Consider the following 26,654-nt stretch of genomic DNA (forward strand, 5'->3'; position numbering starts at 1 on the left):
GGAGAGACAGCCCCACACATGTATTGACGGTGAAAAAAGATGAAAACACAAACAAAGGCAGGAAAATAGGCTGAGCAAACGATGGGGCCAAACTAACTTGAAAGGACAGGAAAGGAAAGACACTGTCTGCAGTCTGCCAAAAACCCCTACAAAATGTCCAACACAACTGATAGCAAAATTAATCCTGAAGTCACTAGACTTCTCCCACTATATCAGCACTCTGAAATATTCTGAGACAGAGCAAAAAGAGGCCAATCTAATAAGGGACAAAAGAAAGGCAATTTGGCAAATAAGAGTGGAAATTCAGCACAGCCCAGCCGGGCTGGCTGACCACACAAAAAACTGAAAAGACCAACAAGAGCAAGTGTGAACATTAGCAAAAATCAAATTTATCTTAAGAAGACTGGAACAGAGCTGAGTCCTAGACCTGAGAAACAGACTGAATCACCAGCACTAGGATAGGGCGTCGGCTGTCTTATATTCAGTCTGACCCTCCAGAGATCCAATCACTATCTTCCTCACCAGGTGGCAGATTACTACCACTTAAACCAACCTCACTACCTCCTGTCACCACCAGAGGGAGAACGGAAGGGGAACTCTCAACTGGTGGAGCAGAAAATGAGCTCATAACACCCTGGTATTTGACTCAGCTTGGACCCTGATCTGCTGTTTATCTCTTCTCTTTGGTATATCTGCTCCTGACCAGTACTGACCCATTTGACTTGCTTCTGACTCTGTGTTTGCTTATTCCTTTGGTAGTGCGCTACAGTCTAATATCATAGAATCATAGAATGGTAGAGTTGGAAGGGACCTCCTGGGCCATCTGGTCCAACCCTCTGCTCAAAGCAGGATTCACTAAATCATCCCAGACAGATGTCTGTCCAGCCTCTGTTTGAAGACTTTTATTGAAGGAGAACTCACCACCTCTTGTGGCAGCTTGTTCCACTCATTGATCACCCCAACTGTCAAGAAGATTTTTCTAATATCTGTTCTGTCTCCTCCCATTCAGTTTCATCCCATTGCTTCTAGTCTTTCCTTGTGCAAATGAGAATAACACAGTATTCCAGATGAGATCTGACTAAAGAGGAGTAGAGGGCAATAGTGACTTCACGTGATCTAGACTGTATGCTTCTGGTAATACATCCTAGAATTGTATCTGCCTTTTTTGCTGCTGCATCACACTGTTGGCTCATGTTCTGTCTGTGATCTATTAGTATACCCAAGTCTTTTTCACATGTGCTGTTGCTTAGCCCTATTCCTCCCATTCTGTATATGCTTTTTTCATTTTTATTGCCCAGATGTAGTACTTTTCATTTTTCCCTGTTAAAAACCATTCTTCCAACTGGATGTGCAGCCAGTTACGACCACCCTTTGGGTCCGATTGCTAAGCCAGTTATGAATACACCTAACAGTTGCCTTGTCCATTCCATACTTCTATACAGTCATTTTTTCAATAAGGATTGCGTGAGATACTTTTGTACAGGAGGGATTCAAGAAAAAATGTTCCCATTATAAGAAAATGGGTTTCCCATAGTGTTTGCCTATGCATTTAAAGCAAGGCCTGCCTTGCCACAAAGTTACACGCACCCCAATAACCCTTTGAACTGACGTAGTGTATGGCCACATGAAACCAAAGTTCATATTATGCTTATTTTTTTTACTCCCATACAGTTTGCCCATGACGTGAATGCAAAGTCTGCCCTGCCACAAACTTACACGCACCTCAATGACACTTGGATCAGACGTCCTGGATGGCCACATGAACCCAAAGTTCCCATTATTAGAAAATTTGCACTCCCACACTGTTTGCCTATGCATTGAATGCAAGGCCTGCATTACCGAGTATGCTCGCTCATCACTATGTGCTACCTGCTGGATAGCAGGGTGAAAAGTCGCTTCATGCAACAATGCAGTGTGCCATCAAGATGTAGCAGAGCTAGACCTGTCACTGGCCTAATGGATTTTTATCTTCTCAGCAGATAATTAAGGAATATTGTAGTTTATTATTTTAATTCTGTTACAGGAGACAGTGGTTTCTGTGGACTGGGCATTTCCAGGGACAGTGTTTGGCAAAGGCTATATGAGAACCAAACACAAACCGGCTATAGGAATATAATAAAACTCTTTTTATCACACATATAAACAGTAATATATAAGACTACAAACAACATCATAACAACCCCCTGTTGCCACGACATCTTCATCATCCCAGGCTCCCCCCCTACAGTCCTCCTGAATAAAAGACAATACAGATAATATTGTAGATGAGGAGCAACCTTAACTAATATTGGACTTATTATAAAGTCATGTCCTACGTGAAAAAATCTGGCACCATTTTTGCAATGAGGTCCCCTTTCTTCAATGTAGACCACAATTTGGAGTTGCAACTTCTAGGCTTCCATAGATGTAATTGTCAGATGTGTCCAAAAATGGAAAATCTTTTCATCCTCTTGCCCACTAAGTTCTGTTTAGCTGATTACATTGGTAATTTTTTAAAACTTTAATACACAAAATCTAATGCAAAAGACTCGAGCACAATAGATATAAAGTTCATCCTTCTATAACTGCAAATAGATTCATCCAAACATTGGTATGTGAACTTTACACCATGGCACTGGTACAGCTGCAGAACAGATAAGATAAAAAATTGCAAATCATATTCCTTTATCCTACTATGCAATGTCACGCTATAACACACCTTGGCCAACATTCATTTGGATGAAATGTATAATACAATGTATATAAAAACAAGCCAATATTGTCCGACCAAGGTAAATGGCAAAGGGCCAATCAGTTTATTAAAGGTTATTTGTGCCCTAGTAAAGATTAACACATGTAGAAAAAAAGCTCAGGTGTATAAATATTAGGACAGGAGCACAAACAGAACAGACTCTTACCAGTACTTCGTTATGGCTTTTATTGCCTACTTCTTGTCTAGAGCCGATGTGTTGGTATACTTTTCAATTTTCATTGCACTATTCATCTATTGGATAAATGGAATTAAGAAGAGCGCAGCAAAGATGCCCCCTGGACCTATGCCTCTGCCGGTCATTGGAAATCTCCACCTGCTGGACCTGAATAGACCCCATGAATCTCTGATGCAGGTAGGATACTGCACTTATTGTATAGTCAAGGAGTGTTCAACAGTATTTAGCTGGGGGCAAAGGAATTGGAGGTGGTTGCCGAATGAGACAGATATGAATGGATTCATGATGGGCATTAAAGGTCTGGAGGTCTTGTCCTTTGCTGCATCATACACAAACCATTTATGTGAATTGGCGCTGTGTAACTCTTCATTTCCTCTGTGTAGCGAGGCAGAGAAATGGAATACTTTCAGATTTCCTTGAAATAATAGCTAATCATCACTGGAGTTTCCTGCATCTGGACACTTTGTGTTCAACTCATTGTCAAGGGACCATCTAATAAAATAGGAATTGTTCAAATCAAGAACGTCTTGAAAGCTGTAGACCTGTCATGTTGCTGGAGATACATGCCATTATGTTCTACAATCAAGGTTTTCACTGTGTTAATTTACTAAGTTAGTGCCTCGTTCCTTTAATGAAACAATAGAAGAAGAAAAAATGGATTAATGAAAATACCATAGCATTTAATGTATAACCAAATGTAACTCCAATAACATTTCCAAGAGCCACAACTTGTAACGACATGTCATGGTTGAGGCGCTAATATTGGTGGTTGTACTTTGCAAATGACGCAGAAAATTTGGTGGTTGCAGAGTAATATCACAGGGCTCCCTAGGGCTAGACAATGGTGAGCGGGGTGCCAATTTTCCATTGTGTATCTTGGGTGGCAACCTCCACGGGAAGATAGGGCTATTGAGAGGGCTTTGCTTGACCTATTCAGTCTTGGCACTTGGCACAATATTGGATATTAAAACCACTTGGTCATTAAATATTTGGATAACTTGGGAACTTTAATGGTATTTTTTACATTTAAAGCGAACCTGGTCAGCTGTTTTGGCTGCTACAAGATGCGGCCATCGCCTTTCAGGGCTTATCTACAGCATTCTATACTGCTGTAGATAAGCCTCCAATCTGACCTGCAAGATAAGAAAAATAAGTTTTTTTATACTCACCCGGGGGTGGGGCGGTCCGCTGCAGTCCGGTTCAATGGGTGTTGCAGGTCTGGCTCTGGTGCCTCCCATCTTCTTGCAATACCGCCCTCCTGTTTGATTCATAGCTCCTTGGCACTGCGATCCTGCACAGGCGTACTTCTCTGTCCTGTTGAGGGCAGAGCAAAGTACTGCAGTGCGCAGGCGCCGGGAAAAGTCAGAGAGACCCAGCGCCTGCTGCGCAATGAAAGATAAGTAAGCGTGCACAGGAGAGCGATGCCGGGGAGCCATGAGGCAAGCAGCAGGGCGACGTTGCAAGAAGATGGGAGGCACCGGACCTGCAACACCCATTGGACTGGACAGCATCGGACCGCTCCCCCTCCCGGGTGAGTATAATAAAAGTTATTTTTCTTATCTTTCAGGTCGGATCGGGGGCTTATCTACAGCATTGTAGAATGCTGTAGATAAGCCCTGAAAGGCAGTGTCCGCATCTTATAGCTGACAAAACAGCTGACAGGTTTCCTTTAATTGTGAAAAATAAAGGTTATCTTTTATTGGAGGTGAGGAAATCTTTAGATTAGTCAGACTTTTAAAGCAATGAGGGTAATATTCTAATGCTTAATGATAGAATAATAATCAAGAAGATCCACAACCCCTCTAGAAGTATGGATGGCAGACCATCCGGTGAAAGAACCTAATACCACAGAGTATGGTGGAAGATGATGCCGACAGGGTATCAGATGAAAATAATATATGCAGAACACGTGAAAATAGATAAAAACACCTTTATTAAAATGTAAATGGGTGTACACTTAGAATAAATGAAATAAATATTAAAAAGGCATCCCAAATACATGCATAGTGTTGAATTATAGTAAACTTCAACAAGGGGTTAAATAAATACCCGTATCAAACAGGCTCAATACTAGACAGAAAAAATAGCTAAACACTTCTTAAAGCCCCCAAACAATAGTGTGTACAATGTGCAATAACACCAAATTGTGCAAAAAAGAAGAATACAATAATAGATAACAACAAATATATAATGACCACTGCTGTGCATACAAAGTGCAATAAAACAGAATAGTGCAATACAAAATGAATAATAAGAAAAATAGATGGATGATGTGCACAAATGAAGAACGACACTGCTGCGGTGCCACCAATTGTGGAAAAAAGGAAGTGGGAGCTGAGAGTGGGCAAAGAAATACCTAATGAGCCGATAATGAGTGCCTGGGAATGCCTGAGAATGCGCCCCGACGAGCGTTTCGGAGTAGAGCTTCCTTCGTCAGGGGGTGGGTGGAAGGAAGGAAGCTCTATTCCGAAACGCGCGTCGGGGCGCGTTCTCAGGCATTCCCAGGCACTCATTATCGGCTCATTAGGTATTTCTTTGCCCACTCTCAGCTCCCACTTCCTTTTTTCCACAATTGGTGGCACCGCAGCAGTGTCGTTCTTCATTTGTGCACATCATCCATCTATTTTTCTTATTATTCATTTTGTATTGCACTATTCTGTTTTATTGCACTTTGTATGCACAGCAGTGGTCATTATATATTTGTTGTTATCTATTATTGTAGTCTTCTTTTTTGCACAATTTGGTGTTATTGCACATTGTACACACTATTGTTTGGGGGCTTTAAGAAGTGTTTAGCTATTTTTTCTGTCTAGTATTGAGCCTGTTTGATACGGGTATTTATTTAACCCCTTGTTGAAGTTTACTATAATTCAACACTATGCATGTATTTGGGATGCCTTTTTATTATTTATTTCATTTATTCTAAGTGTACACCCATTTACATTTTAATAAAGGTGTTTTTATCTATTTTCACGTGTTCTGCATATATTATTTTCATCTGATACCCTGTCGGCATCATCTTCCACCATACTCTGTGGTATTAGGTTATTAGTCAGACTTTGCAGAGTAATGGGAATATTCTTTTTTCTCAAACATCAGACCACTAACTATCATAGCCCATCTACTGAAGGGTTCTAAGCAGCTCTCAGAACATGCCTTGCACCATCTTACCTATGCAGGGCGCAAATTCTCCTAGAGATCCACACGGTTTCTTTGTTCAGGTCTCCTGGTGAAGGCTACAGTTTCTCACTGTTGGGGCAGGGCTTAGAAAACTTCCAGCTCAGGCCACAGCTTACCTCCAGCCACACTATTTCTTAGCATCCAGGCCATGTCTCCTCTCTTATTGTTTCAGGAGCTATGGCCCTTTCAAGGCAGGCAGACTGATGCATTCCATCTCCCAAGGTCACCACTGAGCTTCTAAGTCCATGTTCCTTCTTTAAGTCAGGGCATCACTCCAGTAAGCTTCCATTCATCAATGGAAGTCTTCAAACAGAGGCTGGACAGACATCTGACTGGGATGATATAGCGAATCCTGCTTTGAGCAGGGGGTTGGACCAGATTGCCCAGGAGGTCCCTTCCAACTCTACGATTCTATGATTCTATGATTCTATGATCACACACTAGCTATTTACAATTCTCTCCCATCAGGATTCATTTTTCAGCTGTTCCGAACAGATGTTTAGGTTTCTTGTTCTCTGAGTTTAGTGTTAAGACAACATACCTTGAGTATGTCAAGATTTTTGCTTATTCCTCCAGCTTCATGGTCTCAACAGCAACTGTGTCTTGGTAGAAGTTTATCTTTATTAGTTCTGTTTGAGTGACATTGTGGTTTGAAAATACAATTTTTGTCTTTAGAGAAGTACGAATCAAATTATTGTTTTAAATAACTAAAAAAAATATATTTTACAGCTTTCTGAGAAGTATGGCGAAATATTTACTTTACATTTTGGACCCAAGAAAATGGTGATACTTGCTGGATATAAGATTATAAAGGAAGCACTTGTTACGAGAGCTGACGATTTTGGAGAACGGGCGATTGCTCCAATCTTCGAAATTGCTTCTAAAGGACATGGTATTTATTCAATTATAATTGTCATGATCCAGGACGGGGTTTCGCTTTGGCCCGTCCTGGTCAGACAGGGGGTTAATTATTTTTGCCTCTCTCTGGCAGAGGGCGGCTATTTAATGCTCACTGGACCTAGGTCCAGTGTCAGTTATACTCCTGCCCTCGGCTGAGTTAAGTGACCTCTTGTATACGTGTGCCTTGTGCCTGATTACTTGTTGCTTGTTTGGTTATGATCCGGTTCTGTCCCTGTTACGAGTTCTGCCTGACCCTCTTGTACTGCACTGCCCTCTCGTGTATGACTCTCTGCTTGTGACTCAACTGCTCTCTGCTCATCCCTTTGGTACCGCACCGCCCTCTTGTGTATGACCTTTGGCTTCATCTGACCTCCCGTTTGCTCATCCCTCCTGTACCTTGTTTGCCCGTACTGTGTATGACCTCCGGTTTGCCCGACTCTGAGTGTTCTACCTTCTCAGTAAGCATGACACTAAGCCCCGCCCCCTTACGGTCACATGACCGTAGGTCCTGTGCCTGCTTTCTAAAACTTCAGCGTTCAGGTCCTGTGCATCTGTACTTTCCAGATGTTCCTGTCCCCGAGGCCCCTATAGTACGGGTGAGTCCCTGCGCAGCGAAGGCTGTACGCCGGCGCTGTTAGGATCCTGACAATAATATTGTGCATTCTGAGAATAAAAAGTTCTACAACGGTGACCTATTAGATTAGTTTAGATTACTAAAGGCTATTTTCTATTCAGTATATTAATTTATTAATACCGCATATACTCGTGTATAAGGGTATGTGCCCAAAGTCAGTAACCGGCAGCGCTTTGGACGCAGCACATGTCCACTCCATCCAAATCGCTGCCGGCTTTTGAACGCAGGTGATTCCGCATGTGTTCGTTGAACCGTGCGGAATCACTGCGTCCCATTACATTGTACGGGTGACTTTATCTTGCGGAGACTGAGCATCTCCGCAAGATAAATAGACATGCTGCGGTCTCAGTAGCGTAGCTACCAGGGGGGCAGAGTGGGCCATGGCCCCAGGCCCAGCACTCTTAGTGGGCCTGCCCGGAGCTACACTACTGTAACTGTATCGGCGTGCACAGTGCGTCCATATAGTTACATTCTGCGGCAGAACAGGGAGAATTGATCTCCCTGCACTGCTGCTCGGCTGCTATGGGGCCCCTGAGCAGGCGGGTGGGCCGGTGCCAGCAGTGGGTCCCCGCCTGTCATTGCAAGTTCAGCTGATACAGCTGACCACATTGATGAGAGAAGGAGCGAGTGCTCCTTCTCCCATCATCCCCCTCTCAGCGTCTGATGCAGTCACTGACAGCGGGCGCAAGGATGTCACTGCCCGGCGCCCGCTGTCAGGAGATGAGCGGGAGCTCAGAGCAGTGCAGGAACCAGGAGGAAGAGAGGTGAGTATATATTTATTTATTTATTTTTATGGGGCTGCATTATATTACAGTCTGCCTATGGGGGGGGTGCTGCCTTACATTACAGTCTGCTTATGGGGGGTTGTGCTGTAGAGTTTGCCTATGGAGGATCTGCATTATACTTTATAGAGTCTGCCTATGCGGGATGCATTATACTATATTGAGGACTATCTGGTGTATTATACTATATGGAAGCTATCTAGGGGGCCATCATACAGTGTGGAGATTACAGTGAGGAGGCCATGTTACAGTGTTGGAGCCATCAAACAGTTTGGGGGATGCTAAGGGGTCAGTATGTATACAGTGAGGGGGCTTTACACTGTGTATAAGAGAGCATCATGCTGTATATAGGGGGAGACTCTGGACATTATTAAATGTAAAGTGGACACTTATTGTTACAGGGGAACTCAGGTTACTGTGACTGTCAGAGAGGCACACAGAGGGAATTATTATATTCTAGGGGATAAAATGTGGGCACTGTTTTCTAGGGCACTTGCACTTGTCATTACAATATTCTAGAGGGTTGCTTTAAAATTTAAAGGGAACACAGTACCACACAGCAGTTGCAGCAATAGGGACATATACGGCAGCAGCAGCTCAGTATTACGGTATCAGCAGAATGAGGAGTTTGTGCAGATTGGGGATAGATGGTGATGGGGCTGGAATATGAGAAGTGAAATGTGTTTTTCCTGTAATCTCTGCAGCCGAGTCCTAGCTGGAAGAAGTTGTGTCGGTCTGGGCCAGATGGAAAAGATGTGAAAAGTGAACAATTCCATCAGAAAGAACATCAGTGGTAAGTCACCATTAATGGTGCAGGGATTGTCTGCCAGGCAATCAAACGCTGTAGCGGATTGAAGAAGAATAGCCCTTTAATGCCATTTAATGCCACCTCACCTTTAGGCTGTGTGCCCACGTAAGCGTTTTTTTTCACATTTTTTAAGCGTTTTTTCCCTGCAAAAATGCTTAAAAACGCATACATTAAGCATCTCATTCTTATGATGCATTCTGCAATTTTTGTGCACATGATGTGCTTTTTTCCGCAAAATAAACGCATTGCGGAAAAAAAAAACGCAGCATGTTTGTTAATTTTGCTGAAAAAAACGCATTTCCAACTATATGTATATATTCTATGAGAATGTGGATGCTCCGGAAAAAAACGCATTAAAAACGTGCAAAAAACGCGAAAAAAAAGTGTTTTTCCTGGGAAGGAGTCCGGTTTTTAGTCAGGAATTTTCTGCATACGTGGGCACATAGCCTTAAGGAGCTCTAATATTAATATATTGTAAATTGATGTACAGATATTATTATGCTTCTGTACTGCTACACTACGGTGTATTAACGCCTGTCCCATTGGTACTGCCACATTATGTGTTTCCATATTGTATTATATTGTATTGTATGCCAGATATTAACCCTCCGTCAGGAACAATATTCGCACTAACTCGTAATGGAACAATGTGCCTGTCAAGCGCAGGCTAGAAAAATGCCTAGAATATCTAATTTTCTCAATTTCAGTGATCTAAAAGTGATCAGAGACCTTCATAGGGATGGAATAAAAGAGACTACATATTATCAGGTGCAAAACAAACCCATTTACTCAACATAAAAGTAATAACTTTGATATACACAAATTTCAAAACTCCTGAGAAGTACACTTTCATTTGTAAGAAAATCTGCCTCATTTATATGAAATATCCACAAACCTTTCTCTATCCATTCATAAAACAAGCTAAATAAACAATAGTAATGACTAAAAACATTACATACCAACCTTATAAAGTGTGATGTGATCGGGACCAATGAGCCTGAGAAGCCAGCACAGCTATATCTTCCTTCCTGAAGCTCTGCAGACCAACTGTGGTATCAGGTTTCACACAGCAGCTAGAGCCAGGAGACTATCTAGAGGGAGGGGGTTTCCTGAAAATCTGGTGAGAAGGGAGAAATGAAAGTAGAAGAGCTGTGCCTGTCAGATCCATTGTTCCTGACGGAGGGTTAATGTATAGATTAGGGTAAGCCAGTGCATCCTTCGAGTTCAATAGTGGAGGGCAATGTTAGTATATAGTGCTATAGACTGGGTAAGCAATAGTTCTGTCGTGGGCCACTAATTTGGGGTACACTAATGGGCCTTGTTAGGTATAGTTGATAGATAGTTCACATAAGGGCTAATAGTAGGAGGAGCTGCTATGGGTTAAGTAAGTGGAGGCTGTCAAAACTAGTCAGAGGGGCCAGCACCTCCAACAAGTCCACAAGGGCTTTGAGCCCAGGACACTATAGCAGCTATGCAGCATTGTTTAAAGAAGAAAAGCATGGGCAAAGTCAGACAGGTGCTGGATAAGACCAGCGCACCTGGAGAATTGCAGTTTATGGCAGCAGCAGGAACGGAAAGGAGAACGTGGTCAAATAGTAATGCAGGGCGCAGAACATTTACTATGTAGCAGATCTTTAATAGGACTGAAGCTGGCAAGTCCGGGGCGAAACAGATGAGCGGGATCCCCTATGTCTTGAGGTCTCACAGTAGTGAAGCTGCAGTACCGCCAAGGGCGCTACTACCCCATGATGCGCGTGAGGATACAAAAAGCAAGAAAGGTAAAGTGCATGAGGAATGCTGTGTGGACTGTAATGTAACTGATGTGTCTGGGACCGTTGAAGAGAAAAGTAAAATTGTTAATTTTTTTTCTTTTGGCGTTGATTTTCCATCGTTGATGGAAGTTGTACCACTGAAGTTTAACAAGTAAGAAAGAATGCAAAATTGTGTATCATCAGATGTGACTGACATACTGGATTGGACTGACACTGTACTTCAACCTGATTTTGTGTTAACCAAGATGGCGGCCATGGAGTTGGTGGGAAATGGCGCCGCAAGTGAAGAAGAAGATGACATAGCCCTCACCCTTCGTGGGTTTTTCCGAGCCCCCTTGGCGCCAAAAGTTGCCTGTCATTACACCCTGGCCCTCCTCTGGTGGGAGTGGCTGAAGAGAAGAAAGCCTCACCCCCCTGCTGCTGACTGACCACAGGGAGGAGGAGTCACCCTTGAGGTCCTACAGTAGTGAAGCTGTGGTACCACCAAGTGCGCTACTCCATAATGCACGTGAGGATACAGAAAGCAAGAAAGGGAAAGTGCAGGAGGAATGCTGTATGAACTGTAATGTAACTGATGTGTCTGGGACCGTTGAAGAAAAAAGTAAAATTGTTGATTTGGCATCAGAACTGGTATCTGTGTCCGTTATATCAACCCTGAGCACTGGAAACAAGTGTGCAGGAGCTGGGTCGCACCACAGTGGAATCCCTGTCCGTGGGCCAGCACCCCAAATGGGTACTCCAGTAGAAGCTGATGGTTTTTCTGTGGAAGAAGGCCAGGACACCAGAGCCCCGGTGTCCTCGGCTGCCACTTCCGTGTCCTGGCCGCCTCTTACAATGCTGCAGCCATCTTTGTTGTGGTCGTGCAGTGATTGGCTAGCCGCACCGCATCATCAGGGGTATAAGAGACCGGAAGCTGCCCTGCTCGGCGCATTCAGCTCCGGATTTAGATAGTGTAGGGAGAGCGGCTGCCGAGATATGGTCAGATTTGGGGATTTATTATTCAATGTGGTGTCTATCATCATAAACCACTCAAATCCACCTAAACCAACAGTCCTTCTAAGGACTAATTCCAGAATATATAGGTTGCAGTGTTAGGTAGGCAGGGTAGAGTATGTGGCTCTATACATATCAGTGCAAGTCGTGCAGGCACTGTATGTGTGTATATACAGTACATATCATTGCATACATCAAGAGGGTCCATTCCCTTCCTGTGTGCTGGTGCTGCTGCTGCAACCTGTAGGATATATTGACCGTATATACCTAGTCCCAGGTCTAATTGGCTTGGAAAAAATTTTTGGCCAGGGTTAACAGAGCTGTTTTTATTGCAAAGTAATCCAGAGCCCTTTTTTTTCTCCATTTGCTTTTTGACAGTGCACAATACAGTCAGATCCTTTTCCTAGCACAGCGTGAAAATCCTGCAATTTTACAGGGGTCCCAAAAATCACTTTTGAGTGTGCAGAGAAATATTTAATTTTTATGTGGTACGGTAGAGTAGATTTTTTTTGCGTGTCTTAGGCTACTTTCACATTAGCGTATTTTAGCACAGCGCTTCGTGCGCAATAGAAATGCATGCAAAAAATGCATCATGCATTTTGCATGCGTTTGGGTTTTTAGGTGCATGCATTTTAACCAGTTTCTAGCCATGTTAACTCTTAAAACGCATGCATTTTTAAACGCAGGCGTGCGCATGTCCATGTGCACAACTGCGTTCCCATAGACTGTCATGCGCTATTTTGTCACATTCCGTGCGCAAGCGTGCACATGCATTTTTTTGACGCTGTTGGACGGACCCAAAAATGCAACAGGTTGCGTCAGGCGTGCCTAGGCGCACACGATGAAAAAACGCATGCGCACGAAAACGCATACGAACGCGTGCAAACGCTAGACCATGCGCCCCCCATGTTAAACATATGTGCGCATGACGCATGCGCATGGACGCGCACGATGTGCTGCGCTAAAAACCGCTAATGTGAAACCAGCCTTACACAATTTCTTGACACCATTTTGCCGAACCCCCAAAAAATACATACAGGCCACATATTTTAGAGTGCGGTATATCTGGGACACGCCTCATCCATCCGTCTGCTAAAAATTTTAGTCATTTTAGCTCAAGATTCAATTTTTTTTTTGCTGTCTGTCATTTTAGTTATATGTAGCCTAAAAAAGCAAAAAATACAGGCCACAGATTTGTCAGTGTGGTATCTTCGTGCCAGCTCATATCTGTGCGTGCTCCAAATTTGGTCAGTTTAGGCCGGTTTTCCATTTTTGTCCTGTGTGTCACTGTAGTTATATACAGCACTATTTAGCCAAAAAAAGCAAAAAATACAGACCACAGATTTGTCAGTGTGGTATCTCCGTGCCGGCCCATAGCTGTGCGTGCTCCAAGTTTGGTCAGTTTAGGCCGGTTTTCCATTTTTGTCTTGTGTGTCACTGTAGTTATATACAGCACTATTTAGCCAAAAAAAGCAAAAAATACAGGCCACAGATTTGTCAGTGTGGTATCTCCGTGCCAGCTCTTATCTGTGCGTACTCCAAGTTTGGCCAGTTTAGGCCGGTTTTCCATTTTTGTCCTGTGTGTCACTGTACTTATATACAGCACTAATGATGAGCGACTTTGCCTTTCTTCGGGACGAGTCGGGTCGAACGAAACCCTACTTTCGCAAAAGTCGGGGCGAACGAAATCGGACGATTATCGTGAAAAGTCGAAGGCCGACTGAAGCACGAAACCCAATGTAAGTCAATGGGGAAGAAAAGTCGGCAGGGAGTGGAGGACAGGAAACACACATACAGTGCACATTTTAATGCCAAAAACATCAATTCTTATTCCTTAAGCTTGTCAACCTTAATTTACTTTATAATAATAGTTAGGCACTGAAAACTGGGGGTTATTTGGCTAAAGTTGTGGGGGGGTGTAGTACTGGCTCCAGATTTTCGTGGGCCCAGGGCCAAAGAGTGTCACTGGGCTCCTTTAACACATGACACAATTCATGATTCTTTGATATGGCAGAGAAATAGCGGTACAGTACAATGAAAAATACTTCAATTCTTACATCACATGACTGATATCCATTTTAAATTCTCCAATAGCTCCAAAAACAGACAGTATATTCCTCCATCCAGTATTATGGCCACCGCATAGTGCGCCATACAGAGTAATGAGGCCCATATATTTCTCCATACAGAATCATTGGTCCCATATAATGTTCCATACAGTATATGATGAGCTCCACATAATGCTACAGTATATGTTGTTCACCATGGATGAAGCTCCAGTGTCTTATGGGCCCAAATAATGCTCCATATATAATGGGCCCCATTTCTAATGCTCCAGTGTATAATGGACCCTGTAAATGCTGCTCCAGTGACTGATGTCCACCTTTGGAATGCTCCAGTGTATGGTGGGCCCCAGATATCATTCTCCAGAGTATCATGCTCCCCAAAAATTGCTCCCAACCTTTAAAACAATTAAATAAGTCTCCTCGCTAGGGAATCCCTGTACTAGTCTGGACTCCTCGTCGTTCCCATCTTCCATCTCTCTGCACTTGGACTGTTTAGGCAGAGGGCGTACAGACGTGATGTCATCGCGCTCTTTGACCAGAATGTCACTGTCAGGAAAAGTGTTTGGTTTCCGGAGGCAGTATGGTTGCAAAGCTGAACCTTAAAGGAATGTCCAGAAGGGCACCACCAGGAGTGGAGCCTGCGGCTTAATTGGACTCAACACGGGCAACCTCAACCATGCCATCCACAAAAAAGCTGCACAGATTGCAAGCTTAATTCCGTTAACGAACGAGACTCAGGCATGCCCCCGCGGTCCGTGTCCAGCTTACTAGAGGGACACACGAGGCTCTGGCACGCGAGATCGGCCAATAACAGGTCTGTCATGCCCTTACATGTCCGTGGCTGCACGCGTGCTACAATGAAAGGACCAGCGTGTATTGCTTACAGGTGCAGATAACACGCTGAACCCCGTTAGTGATGGGGATCTGGGATTACAATTTTTCCCCGTGAACAAGCATTTCCCAGTAAGTGCAGGTCATCCGTAATTCCGGAATTCGGCCTAAACGGCATTCCAGAAAGAATGTGAAAAAATTAAGTGTCCAAACCACAGGTGCTGTAGCTTGCTTAACGGCTGGGCTCCTCTGCTGAGTAGCACACAGTTCTTACATAAACAGGCGGCATAGCTTGGTTCACGGGTGGCCAACTCTGCTGAGTAGCATACACAGTTACTAGGCCCAAAGTATTAAGTGGTGTAAAAGCAGTCAAAAACTGGTTCTTTCATAAACAGGCGGCATAGCTCGGTTCACGGGTGGGCTCCTCTTCTGAGTAGCAGACACAGTTACTAGGCCCAAAAGGATTTTCAGGATAATATGCGGTAAAAAATTATTAGAAACACACACGGTGTAGCTCCTTCACAGGTGTACTACACCGCTGGCTACCAGACACCGCTACTATGCCCTAAAACTGTCTATTATCATTGAAAACCATTATTAATTTGAAAAAAAAAGATACGCTTTTGTTTAACGAAACTTTCTCGAACGGAAACTCGAACAGCCGAATTTTAATCAAAGTGTTGAAGTTCGACGAACGGATCTAACACCGCCCAGCACAGCTAGAATTTGAACTTGGCCAACAGTTCCACTCAAACACCACTCATCTGTAATCAGGAGGCAGACTCAGAAGGTCTCATGCACAGAATGGATTCAAAAAGATTGCAGAAAGTTGAGAAAGGGTACAGTATCACCGGATAACAGGTATATATAGCATAGTTTAAACATTTAAAATCTCCATGTTTATTTCCGGAGTCCGACAAAGACACTCACAGCCTCAGTGTGGATTAGACAACAATCTAAAAAGTAGTAAAAAGGAAATGTTTTTGAAGCATACACCAGTATACACTGTTGGGGTATTTTTAAATGTTCATATATATTTCTGTCTCAGTAAGACAGTCCAGACTCTCCGCAAGAGGAAATTAGATGGATAAAAGTACAGACATAAAGTCGAGTGATTGCAGAAATTTAGGAATTACTAATCACGGGAAAAACTCCTGGGAGAATTCTCAGAGGCGATGCTGACCCTCAATTACTTTGCGTGTGGAGACAGCAAAAACAGTTCTTTGTGAAGAAAGGGTTGCTGTATCGCAGTACCGTTGATCCCATCACCGTTACTCATCTACATCAAATTTTGATCACAGGGAGAGATGTAGACATGGTCCTCACTGCCTATCATGATCTGTCAGGCAACTTTGGAGTGCAAAAGACAGAAGCCACAGGCTGTAGACGATTCTATTGGATTGGCATGAGAGGGCACATTTAAAAGTGTGGGCAGGAATGTCACAAGTCTGTGAGTAGGAAAACTGTGAAAGCTGATGATAAACCACCACTGCATCTCACTGTGAGTCGACGTCCATAAGAAATGGAAGTCATTGATCATCTGAAGCTAGAGCCCGGCCAGCAGGACAGGGCATAGCTACGTCTTAACCATCATCTATCAGTTCACCAAATTTGTAGTGGCAGTCCCAGGGAAGAATTTGACAGCCCACACTACACAGCGGAGGAGCAGGGAGAGGTAAATATTGCAAATGCTGGGGCCCTGCCCAAGCAAGGGGGGCCCACTCGTGGGTGTCGGTACTGGCACTGGTCTCCTCATAGTACACCGGTGTGTCTGATGGCGGGTGTGCACCCCCACCATCAGAGACACTTGATTGCACTATGAGGGACTCTGTGCCAGTGCCGGCACCCAAGAGTCGGCCCACCCACCTGTCCAGGGCAATGGCACTCGCACGGTTGCGTGCGCTAGGTGGTGACCCCGACCATGGGGGGGAGGCAGCCCAGTTAGGGAGGTTTAAAAAATGGCATATGTTGATGTTGGACATTCAGCAGCTGCAAATGGAGGAATTGGAGAAGTCTGAGGAAGAGGAGGACAAAAGCGAGCTATTTTTCTGGCAACCTATGTGTCATCAGGAGAAGGTGGGACAAAATCCTTTGAAACCAACATTTTGGGTCAACAGACGGGTCCTTCTTTCTGTCAGGATTGAGCCAGCAGCACTGAAGACTCTTTCCGATAGCACACTAGCAGCAGGGCAAGACATATGTAAGGCATATTGTGCCAATTCAGGCCAGGCGTCCAGTTTAGAGGCCCAATAGTCAAAGGGGAATGACCTGTGAGGGAGAACATTGATATGGGACGAGAAGTAGTTTGTAACCATAGTTGACAACTGCTGTCTCCTGTCACTTTCAATTGATGCAGTATTACCAGTCGTGTAAGCGGGACTTGAAAAATCAGTCCACAACATGGTCATGAAACCCCTGTCTCCAATGCCACTTCTGATGTGTGCACCACGAACACCTCTTCCATGTTGCCCCCTACGGCTCGTTGGAGAACCATCACCGCTGCTGTGTGCTGGGAATGCATCAAACAAATAGTTTACCAGAGTTGCTTGTTTGTTAGCCAATATTAGGTTAAGGTTCTCCTGTGGCATGATGTTTGGAATTTTCCTTTATAGTGTGGATCCAAGATGCTGGCCAACCAGTAGTCGTCATCATTCATCATTTTAGCAATGCGGGGGTCCCTTTTTAGGATCTGTAAGGCATAGTCTGACATGTGGGCCAATGTTACAGGTGTCAATGATGCACTGCGAGTGCTGGGTGGAGGAGCACTTTCTGGCAAATCCACATGCCTCCAGTCAAGCACAAACCCTGTACCAGACCTTGCCACGCCAACATTTTCTCTTGCCCCACGAGAAGCATCCTCATCCCCTAAATAATCATCCCCATCATCATCCTCCTCCTCCTCTTCCTCTTCTTCCTCCACCTCGTCCAGGAGAGGTCCCGGAGCAGACAATGGCTGACTGTCATCAAGGCTTCCCTCTTCCTCTTCCTCATCCTCCTCGGCTGCAGACGCCTGCTCCTTAATGTGCGTCAAAGTTTGCATGAGCAGACGCATAAGTGGGATGCTCATGCTTATGATGGCGTCGTCTGTGCTTACCAGTCGTGTGCATTCCTCAAAACACTGAAGGACTTTACAAAGGTCTTTCAGCTTCGACCACTGCACACCCGACAACTCCATGTCTGCTCTCAAAGTGCCTGGCCGTGTATCCTCCCACAAATGCATTACAGCCTGCCTCTGTTCGCACAGCCTCTCAACCATGTGCAGGGTGGAGTTCCACCTTGTTTCAACGTCGATAATTAGGCGGTGCTTGGAAAGTTGGAGCAATCGCTGCAGCTTTTGCATACGACTGGAGTGTACGGGCGACCGGCGGATGTGCGAGCACAGTCTTCGGACCTTCTGGAGCAGGCCTGTTAAGTCCGGATAATTATTGAGGAAGCACTGCACCACCAGGCTCAAGGTGTGAGCCAGGCAAGGTATGTGTTGGAGTTTTTTTAAAGGGCTATGTCTGCCACAAAATTCCGGCCGTTATCACTAACTACCTTGCCTGCCTCAAGATATAGACTGCCCAGCCATGACTCAGTTTGTCCCTGCAAGTAGTCGGCCAGTACCTCCGCGGTGTGTCTGTCGCCCAAACACATCATCTTCAGCACAGCCTGCTGACGCTTACCACTAGCTGTTCAATAGTGGGACACCTCATGTGCAACACTGGCAGCTGCGGATGGAGTGCTCGTGCGACTGCGCTCTGTGGACGAACTTTCGCTTCTGGAGGAGGAGGGTCGAACGCCTACACCCAACTGTTTCCTATACCGTGGGCTATGCAGCACTGTCCCACCGCCGCTGTCCCCTGTGGACCCTGCATTCACCACATTAACCCAGTGCGCAGTGATGGACATGTAACGGCCCTGGCCATGCCTACTGAACCATGCATCTGTTGTGAGGTGCACCTTTCCACTCACTGATTGCTTGAGTGCATGGACAATGCGGTCTTTCACATGAAGGTGGAGGGCTGGGATGGCTTTGCGAGAAAAGAAGTGCCGACTGGGTAGGTCATAGCGTGGTACTGCGCAGGCCATGAGTTCGTGGGAAAGCTTTGCTTTCAACCAACCGGTAGGGCATCATCTCTAACGAGATTAGTTTGGCAATGTGGGCATTCAAACCCAGTGTACGCGGATGAGAGGATGAGTACTTTCTTGTCCTACTCATAGTCTCTGGTAGGGTGAGCTGGACCTAAGAGCTGCATATGGTGGAACTAGCGGTGGACATGGTGGACTGAGAGAGGGTTGATGATGGTGATGGAGTTGGTGTTCTTTCTGAAGGCCTAGATTCAGTCTTTCGTAGCAATAACATTGTGATTCCCTGACTGCTTTGGCCTTGCGACGACACATCAACATTTGCTGCTGGTGGTGTGCTAACCGGTGGGCTTACAGTGGGGGAAACGATGTAGCGTTGCTGACTACCTTCTTTGGGAGCAGTTGCACATGTGGTACATGAGGTTTGGTAATCCGTCCACGCTTGCAAGTGCATGGTGGTTAAATGTCTAAGCATGCAGCTAGTATTCAAATTTCTCAGATTTTTCCCTCGGCTAAAGGTCTTTGCACACTTCTTACAGATAACCTTTTCCTGATCATTAGGATTTTGTTCAAAAAAGTGCCACACTGCACTCTTCCTACTATGGAAGACATTTTGAGGCCTTGCACGCTGTGCTAATTTGACCGTCTGGCCTAGCTGTCCTGCAACTCTTTTGGTTTTTGTAACCCTTTTTTGGACTGCTCCGGACCTGCCAGATAACAGCTGTTGCGATGTCGATGCCTGCTGCGGATGCTCCTCCTACTCTTCTGAGCTATTAGCAGCGGCACCCTCTTCCCTCAATGGATGCCAATCTGGGTCAACAACTGGGTCATCCATCACCTCCTCCTCAATGTCATGTGCACCTTCCTCTGTGTCACCATGTAAGGTGGTATAGTATGCGGAAAGGGGCACCTGAGTTTCATCAGGGTCAGATTCTGGCTCAGTACACTGTGAGGACAATGTAGTGCTCTGAGTGAATGTACCAGCAGATAAATCTAGCAGTGGCTGTGCATCAGTGCACTACATGTCAGATTCTTCTTGGACTGGGTAATTCACGATTTGACTTGATAACCCAGGCATGGTATGTGAAAAGAGCTCCATGGAGTAATCTGTAGTGTGGCCTGTCGCATCCTTTACTTTTGGTAGGGGTGAAGGACACAAGGAAAGGTGTAGTTCCTGACCATGATCCTCCAATGACGACTCAGTGCTTTTATTTTTTGAAAGTTCAGAAGAGAAGGCGATAGAGCTGGAGGCTGTGTCAGCAATGTAAGCCAAAACTTGTTCCTGAAGCTCCGGCTTTAAACGTGGTTTACCTACTCCCAGAAAAGGGAGCCTTCGAGGCCTTGTGGAGCCAGATGATGACGCAGACTCAACACCTCCTGCATTAGGTGCTATTGTGCTTTTGCCACTACCAGCAGATCCACCACCACCACCAACACCATTATTACCAGCTGGCAACCCCCACCCACTTCCACGGCCTCTTCCAACTCACTTCCTCATTTTTGGGAAAATGTACCCAAAATACCACCAGCAATTTGGTACTGTAAAACAAGGTACAAGGTGTATATAGTATTGGGGAGATTTTGAATCTCCCTACAGACTTGAGGACACTGAACTATTATCTCAGGCCCAGTGTAGATTACACCTCAATATAACAGGCTGAAATTGGATGGTGTATAAAATGTCTATATAGGACTGGGGAAAATTTGAATCTCCCTACAGACTTGAGGACACTGAACTATTATCTCAGGCCCAGTGTAGATTACACCTCAATATAACAGGCTGAAATTGGATGGTGTATAAATTGACTATGTAGGTCTGGGGAGAATTTGAATCTCCCTACAGACTTGAGGACACTGAACTATTATCTCAGGCCCAGTGTAGATTACACCTTAATATAACAGGCTGAAATTGGATGGTGTATAAAATGTCTATATAGGACTGGGGAGAAGTTAAATCTCCCTAGAGATTTTAGGAAGCTGACAATGATGCTCTCAGTCCCAAGTATGGCAGCAGGCAGCCTAATAAGCAGGACTGCTGCACACAAAAGTGTGGAAAAATTAATGCTTGGTAACTGGGCAAAAAAGAGGATGAAAAGTATTTTTGCTTTTAAAAAAGCAGTTTGCACAGCAGTGTGAAAACAGTAATGCAGCTATCAGGGAGCCTTATAAGGCTACTTTTACACTAGCGTTTCTTTGCGCTGCGCTGTGTGTGCTGTCCAAACGCATACAAGAAACGCATCAAGCGTTTTGCATGCGTTTGCTTATTTTATGCGCATGCATTTTAACCAGTTTGTAGCCATATTGACTCTTAAAATGCATGCGCACGTCTGCGTTCCCATAGGCTGTAATGTGTTATTTAGTCGCATTCCGTGCGCACGCGTGCGTATGTGTTTTTTTGAGACAGGTTGGACGGACCAAAAATGCAACAGGTTGCGTCCGGCGCGCCTGGGCGCACACCACAAAATAACGCATGCGCACGTAAACGCATACGAACGCGTGCAAACGCTAGACCATGCGCTCCCATATTAAAGATAGGGGATCAGGACGCATGCGCATGTACGTGCACGATGCGCTGCGTTAAAAAATGCTAGTGTGAAACCAGCCTAAGGCAGCCTAATAACCAACAGGGCTGATGCACCAAAATATAGCCTCCCCTTGCACTGCACACTAACTGGTGTGTTGTACAGGCAAAATCGCTAGCAGCAGAAAGAGTTTTTTGTATCTTCTTCCCTGCCTAACGCTCTCCCTACAGAATCAGCAGCAGCAGCAGCTCTCCCTATTCTGAGATCAGCAGAGGTAAGATGGCGGTCGGCGTGCAAGCCCTTTTATAGCCCCTGTGATGCCACACAAAGCAAGCCAATCACTTGCATGCCCTTCTCAAAGATGGTGGTGACCGCTGCCTATGTCATCGTGTTGCCCACAGTGTGCGTCCTCCATCATTGGCTGAAAAAGGGCGCTGGAAGCATCTTTTGTAATGCGACTTTAGCGCTCTGGTCGCCGACCTCTTGACCGACCTCACGCTATGGTCGGGTTTCGTTTCATGAAACCCGACTTTTGCGAAAGTCGTCGACTTTTGAAATTGACCAACCCGTTTCGCTCAACTCTATACAGCACTATTTAGCTATAAAAAGCAAAAAATACAGGCCACAGATTTGTCAGTGTGGTATTTCCGTGCAGCTCATGTTTGTGTGCGTGCTCCAAGTTTGACCAGTTAAGGCTGGTTTTCCATTTTTGTCCTCTGTTTCACTGTAGTTATATACAGCACTATTTAGCCAAAAAAAGCAAAAAAATACAGGCCACAGATTTGTCAGTGTGGTATCTCCATGCAGCTCATATCTGTGCGTGCTCCAAGTTTGACCAGTTTAGGCCGGGTTTCCATTTTTGTCCAGTATGTCGCTGTACTTATATATAGCACTATTTTTTACCAAAAAAAAAGAAATACAGGCCACAGATTTGTCAGTGTGGTATCTCCATAACAGACCTCATTTATTTGTTACAAAAATGTGGCCATTTTAGGCCTACATAATGTAGTGTTTTTGCAGTCTGTTACCATACTTATTGACTCAAATCTGATAAGCCAAAAAACATTTTTACCTACAGTCCAGATAGGTAAAAGTGTGGTTTTCCCGCATACGTATCACATACAAGTTGGCTCCCAAATCAGCCATTTGTATTGAATGTGTATAATATTCTAGTCCATTTACAATGGGCAAGGTGCGTGGCAAGGGATGGGGAAGTGAACGTGATGGTGATGGTGCATGCCGAGGCCGTGGCCAAGCTAAAATTGGGCCACCAAAAACACCCACATCTTCTCGCTGGACCTTAGTGTCCGAAGTCCTAGGGGACCGCGGCAAGACAGCACTATTGACGCCCGAGCAGTGTGAAAAGGTTGTTGGTTGGATAGCGGATAATACTTCCAGTTACTTATCCATCAGCACCCTGTCTTCCACACAGTCACGTCACAGTAGCTGTGAATCTGGACCGCATATTCCTTACCCTGATCCTCCTTCCTCCCACCATGCTGAGTGCCCTGAGACCACTGATCCCACACTCGGACACTCCGAAGAGCTGTTGAGTTTTCCATTTGGAGATTCGTGCCTCTCGTGTGGTCCACTTGAAGCGGGGCAAGATGATATTCCATGTAGACAAGCACAAATATTTGAGCAGCCACGGTCACAAGAGGTGGACGATGATGAGACACAATTGCCGGAAAGTCAGGAGGAGGACCAGGGTGCCGAAGTGGAAGATAAGGTGGTGGCTGATATAGTAACAGACCCAACCTGGCAGGAGGACATGCAGAGTGAGGACAGCAGCACACAGGGGGGGTAGGCATAGCACCACTTCAGGCAGAAAGAAACAGTGTGGTGGCTGCAGACAGAAGGCGTGCAACCGTTCCCCGTAAGAACATGACGGAAGTTGCCAGTCCAACTGTTAGGTCTTCCCGAGTCTGGTTATTTTTTAAAGACTCTGCCGATAACCCTAAATAGGCTATTTGCAACACCTGTCATGCCAGCATCAGCCTTACCACAACCAGCATGATCGGGCACATGGGAGCAAAGCACCCGACTTTGCTGGTTGAACTCCAGGCTCCATGAACAGTGTCTGCGGGTGATACCACTGCTTCTTCCACTGTTGTGCGTGTAAGCCAATCCATGCGTGTAAGCCATTCATGTCCATGGTGCATGCGTAGATGCCTCCTGCCCTGCACCTGCCGTTGCCCACAGTCAAATAGCACCATCATTGAGTACATCCACGTCCTTGTCCCAGCGCAGCCTTCAGTTGTCCATACCCCAGTCATTGGAACGCAAGCATAAATACGCAGCCAACGCCCCACAGGCCACAGTACTCAATTCCGATATTTCTCGTCTGCTTGCGCTCTAAATGTTACCTTTTAGGCTCGTGGAGACGGAAGCTTTCCGCAACCTGATGGCGGCGACCGTCCCAAGGTACTCAGTCCCCAGTCGCCACTATTACTCCCGGTGTGCTGTCCTGACATTACACAAGCACATGTCCCACAACATTACCCGTGCCCTCAACAATGCAGTTACTGGGAAAGTACACCTAACCACGGACACGTAGACAAGTGCTTGTGGCCAGGGACAGTACATCTTGCTGACAGCACACTGGGTTGACATAGTGGGAGTCGGGACCCAGTCAGACCTTGGGATGGAACACATGGCTCCAAAATCCCTGTCCTTGTATGCATGGCTCCTCTGTTCCTGTATGCATAGCTGCCCCGTCTCTGTCCTTCTATGCATGGCTCCTCCATCTCTGTCCTTATATGCATGGCAACCCCATCCCTGCTCTTGCATGCATGGCTCTTTATCCCCTAACCTTGTATGCATTGCTCCTTATCCCCTATCCTTGTATGCATGGCTCCTTATCCCCTATCCTTGTATGCATGGCTCCTATAAAAAAAACACATCCTACTTACCTTCCCTGCTTGCCCTTGTTACATCTAGTTCCGGTGCCAGCAGCTCTTCCAACCGAGCGATCACGTGGTGCCGCTCATTAAGGTAATGAATTTTCACTCCATGCCTATGGGAGTGGAGAGGCATGAATATTCGTTACCTTAATGAGCGGAGCCACGTGATCACTCGGTAGGAAGAGCTGCTGTTGCTGGATCGAACAAGATGCAGACAGGGCGCGCAGGGAATGTAGGTAGGATGTGTGCTGGAAGGCTTCGGTTGCAACTGTGCGCCCTTTAAGAGAAATGAATATTCACTGCAGGCGCAGTAAATATTCATTTCTCTTTAGCAGCATTCACAGGCTTTAGCCGCAGCCACCAACTCCTGCCTCCTGTGACCCGCTGCTTCTCCGCTCTCCTTCCCCCGCTGTCTTTCTGGGACAATGACTCGTGTATAAGCCAAGGTGGGCGTTTTCAGCACAAAAAAATGTGCTGAAAAACTCGGCTTATACACGAATATATACGGTACTTGCCAAAGTTTTTCCTATTTAACTATATTTTAGGTATAATATTTTCTAATGGAGAGACATGGAAATCCATGAGGAGATTCACGCTATCAACACTTCGAGACTTTGGAATGGGGAAGAAAAGTGTGGAAGCCAGAATTCAAGATGAATTAATGGCCCTTATAGAAAGCTTTAAATCTCACAATGGTAAGATACGTCATTCACATTTATCTCATAGCTTTCATATACAGTACTCTAACTTCTTGTCTGTTTATTTCTACAAACCAGTCTAGAGAATCCATGCATGGGAAAAATCTGCAGCATCTAGACATATCATTAGGATTTCAGTTGTTATTCAGGCTGTGGGTTTGCGCCAATTCTCTTGGTTGTTTCAGTGATCTACTGTCATTACTGAAGGTAGTTTTAACTTAGGGTTACAAATGACTTTTTACATTAAGTAATTGTTTTATATTTTTAAGTTTTTTAATTCATATTTATACTGTTGTTTATATATTGTTTATATATCTTTATTTTATTATTTTAGGCAAACCATTCGATACTCATGTGCTGATAAACACTGCAGTTTCCAATGTAATCTGCTCTATTATCTTTGGGAAAAGGTATGAGTATGATGACCCAACATTTGAAAAATTAATCAAAATTTTAGATGACAATGCCAAACTGGCCGGTACACCCACAGTGCTGGTAAGAAAACCTTCACATCTATATACATAATTGCCTTTAATTGTCCGTCATCCACTTCCATCTGGATGTCCCCGAATCTCACAATCCACTGCGCCGCACCGGAAGTACGCCCACCGCCATTTTGGTACACCCGAGTGATGCAGCTCGGATCCAGGATGCAGCTGCGATCCCGACCGTCGCTGGGATCCCAGCGGCCGCTCGGATCCAGGCTGCCGCTGCGAGCCCGACCATCGCTGCGATCCCGACCGCCGCTGGGATCCTTGCCGCTGCTTGGATCCCAGCCGCCACTTGGATACCAGCTACCGCTTGGATCCAGGCCACCACTGCGATCCCGACTGCCGCTGGGATCCCAGCTGCTGCTCGGATCCAGGCCGCTGCTGAGATCCCGACCGCTGCTGTGATCCCGGCCGCTGCTCGGATCCCAGCTGCCGCTTGGATCCAGGCCGCCGCTGCGATCACGAGGCTGTGAAAGGGATGTAACAAGTGGGTATAATGAGAGGGGTGTAATGGAGAGGGTGTAATGAGGGGGGAGTAATGAGAGGGATGCCGCCGCTGAACCGCCACCAGGACCCACTGCCAGACTACACACGCCGGATCCCTCCGCTGCCTGCCCACACACCTTCATGCAGTCACAGCCAGCAGGAAAGACTGCAGCTTGAGGCCTGTGCTGGAGATTGGGTGCGGCCACCCTCTGGTGGCGCCGCACACCATCTCCAGCACAGACCGCAAAACACCGTCTTTCCTGCTGGCTGTGAGAGGGGTGTAACAAGAGGGTGTAATGAGGGGGGAGTAATGAGAGGGATGCCGCCGCCAGACCTTTGCCAGGACCCACCGCCTGACTACATGCGCCGGATCCCGCCTCTGCCTGCCCACCCACCTCCGTGCAGTCACAGCGGGCAGGAAAGGCCGCGGCTTGAGGCCTGTGCTGGAGATTGGGTGCAGCCACCCTCTGGTGGCGCCGCACACCATCTGCAGCACAGGCCGTAAAACACCGTCTTTCCTGCCAGTCGTGACTGCACGGAAGTGGGTAGGCCACCACCCCCAGCACCACAAAGCTGCCCCCATCGTGATGTTA

General features: G+C 45.7%; 1 protein-coding gene across 2 annotated transcripts in view; it reads left to right on the forward strand.

Moving 5' to 3' along the window:
- The first annotated feature begins 2,881 nt into the window (after nucleotides 1–2,881).
- The window catches only part of LOC141047817 (cytochrome P450 2K1-like), a 73,357-nt gene continuing 49,584 nt past the window's right edge, over nucleotides 2,882–26,654 (forward strand). For both annotated transcript variants that reach the window (XM_073543140.1, XM_073543142.1), the window contains exons 1-4: nucleotides 2,882–3,104; nucleotides 6,837–6,999; nucleotides 24,932–25,081; nucleotides 25,419–25,579. In XM_073543140.1, the coding sequence (XP_073399241.1) occupies nucleotides 2,910–3,104; nucleotides 6,837–6,999; nucleotides 24,932–25,081; nucleotides 25,419–25,579 (669 nt within the window). In that variant the 5' untranslated portion in view covers nucleotides 2,882–2,909. The remainder of the gene's footprint in view (nucleotides 3,105–6,836; nucleotides 7,000–24,931; nucleotides 25,082–25,418; nucleotides 25,580–26,654) is intronic.

The sequence above is a fragment of the Dendrobates tinctorius genome, unplaced genomic scaffold, assembly GCF_039654945.1.
Source record: "Dendrobates tinctorius isolate UK_male_01 unplaced genomic scaffold, ASM3965494v1 ptg000129l, whole genome shotgun sequence".
NCBI lineage: Eukaryota > Metazoa > Chordata > Amphibia > Anura > Dendrobatidae > Dendrobates > Dendrobates tinctorius.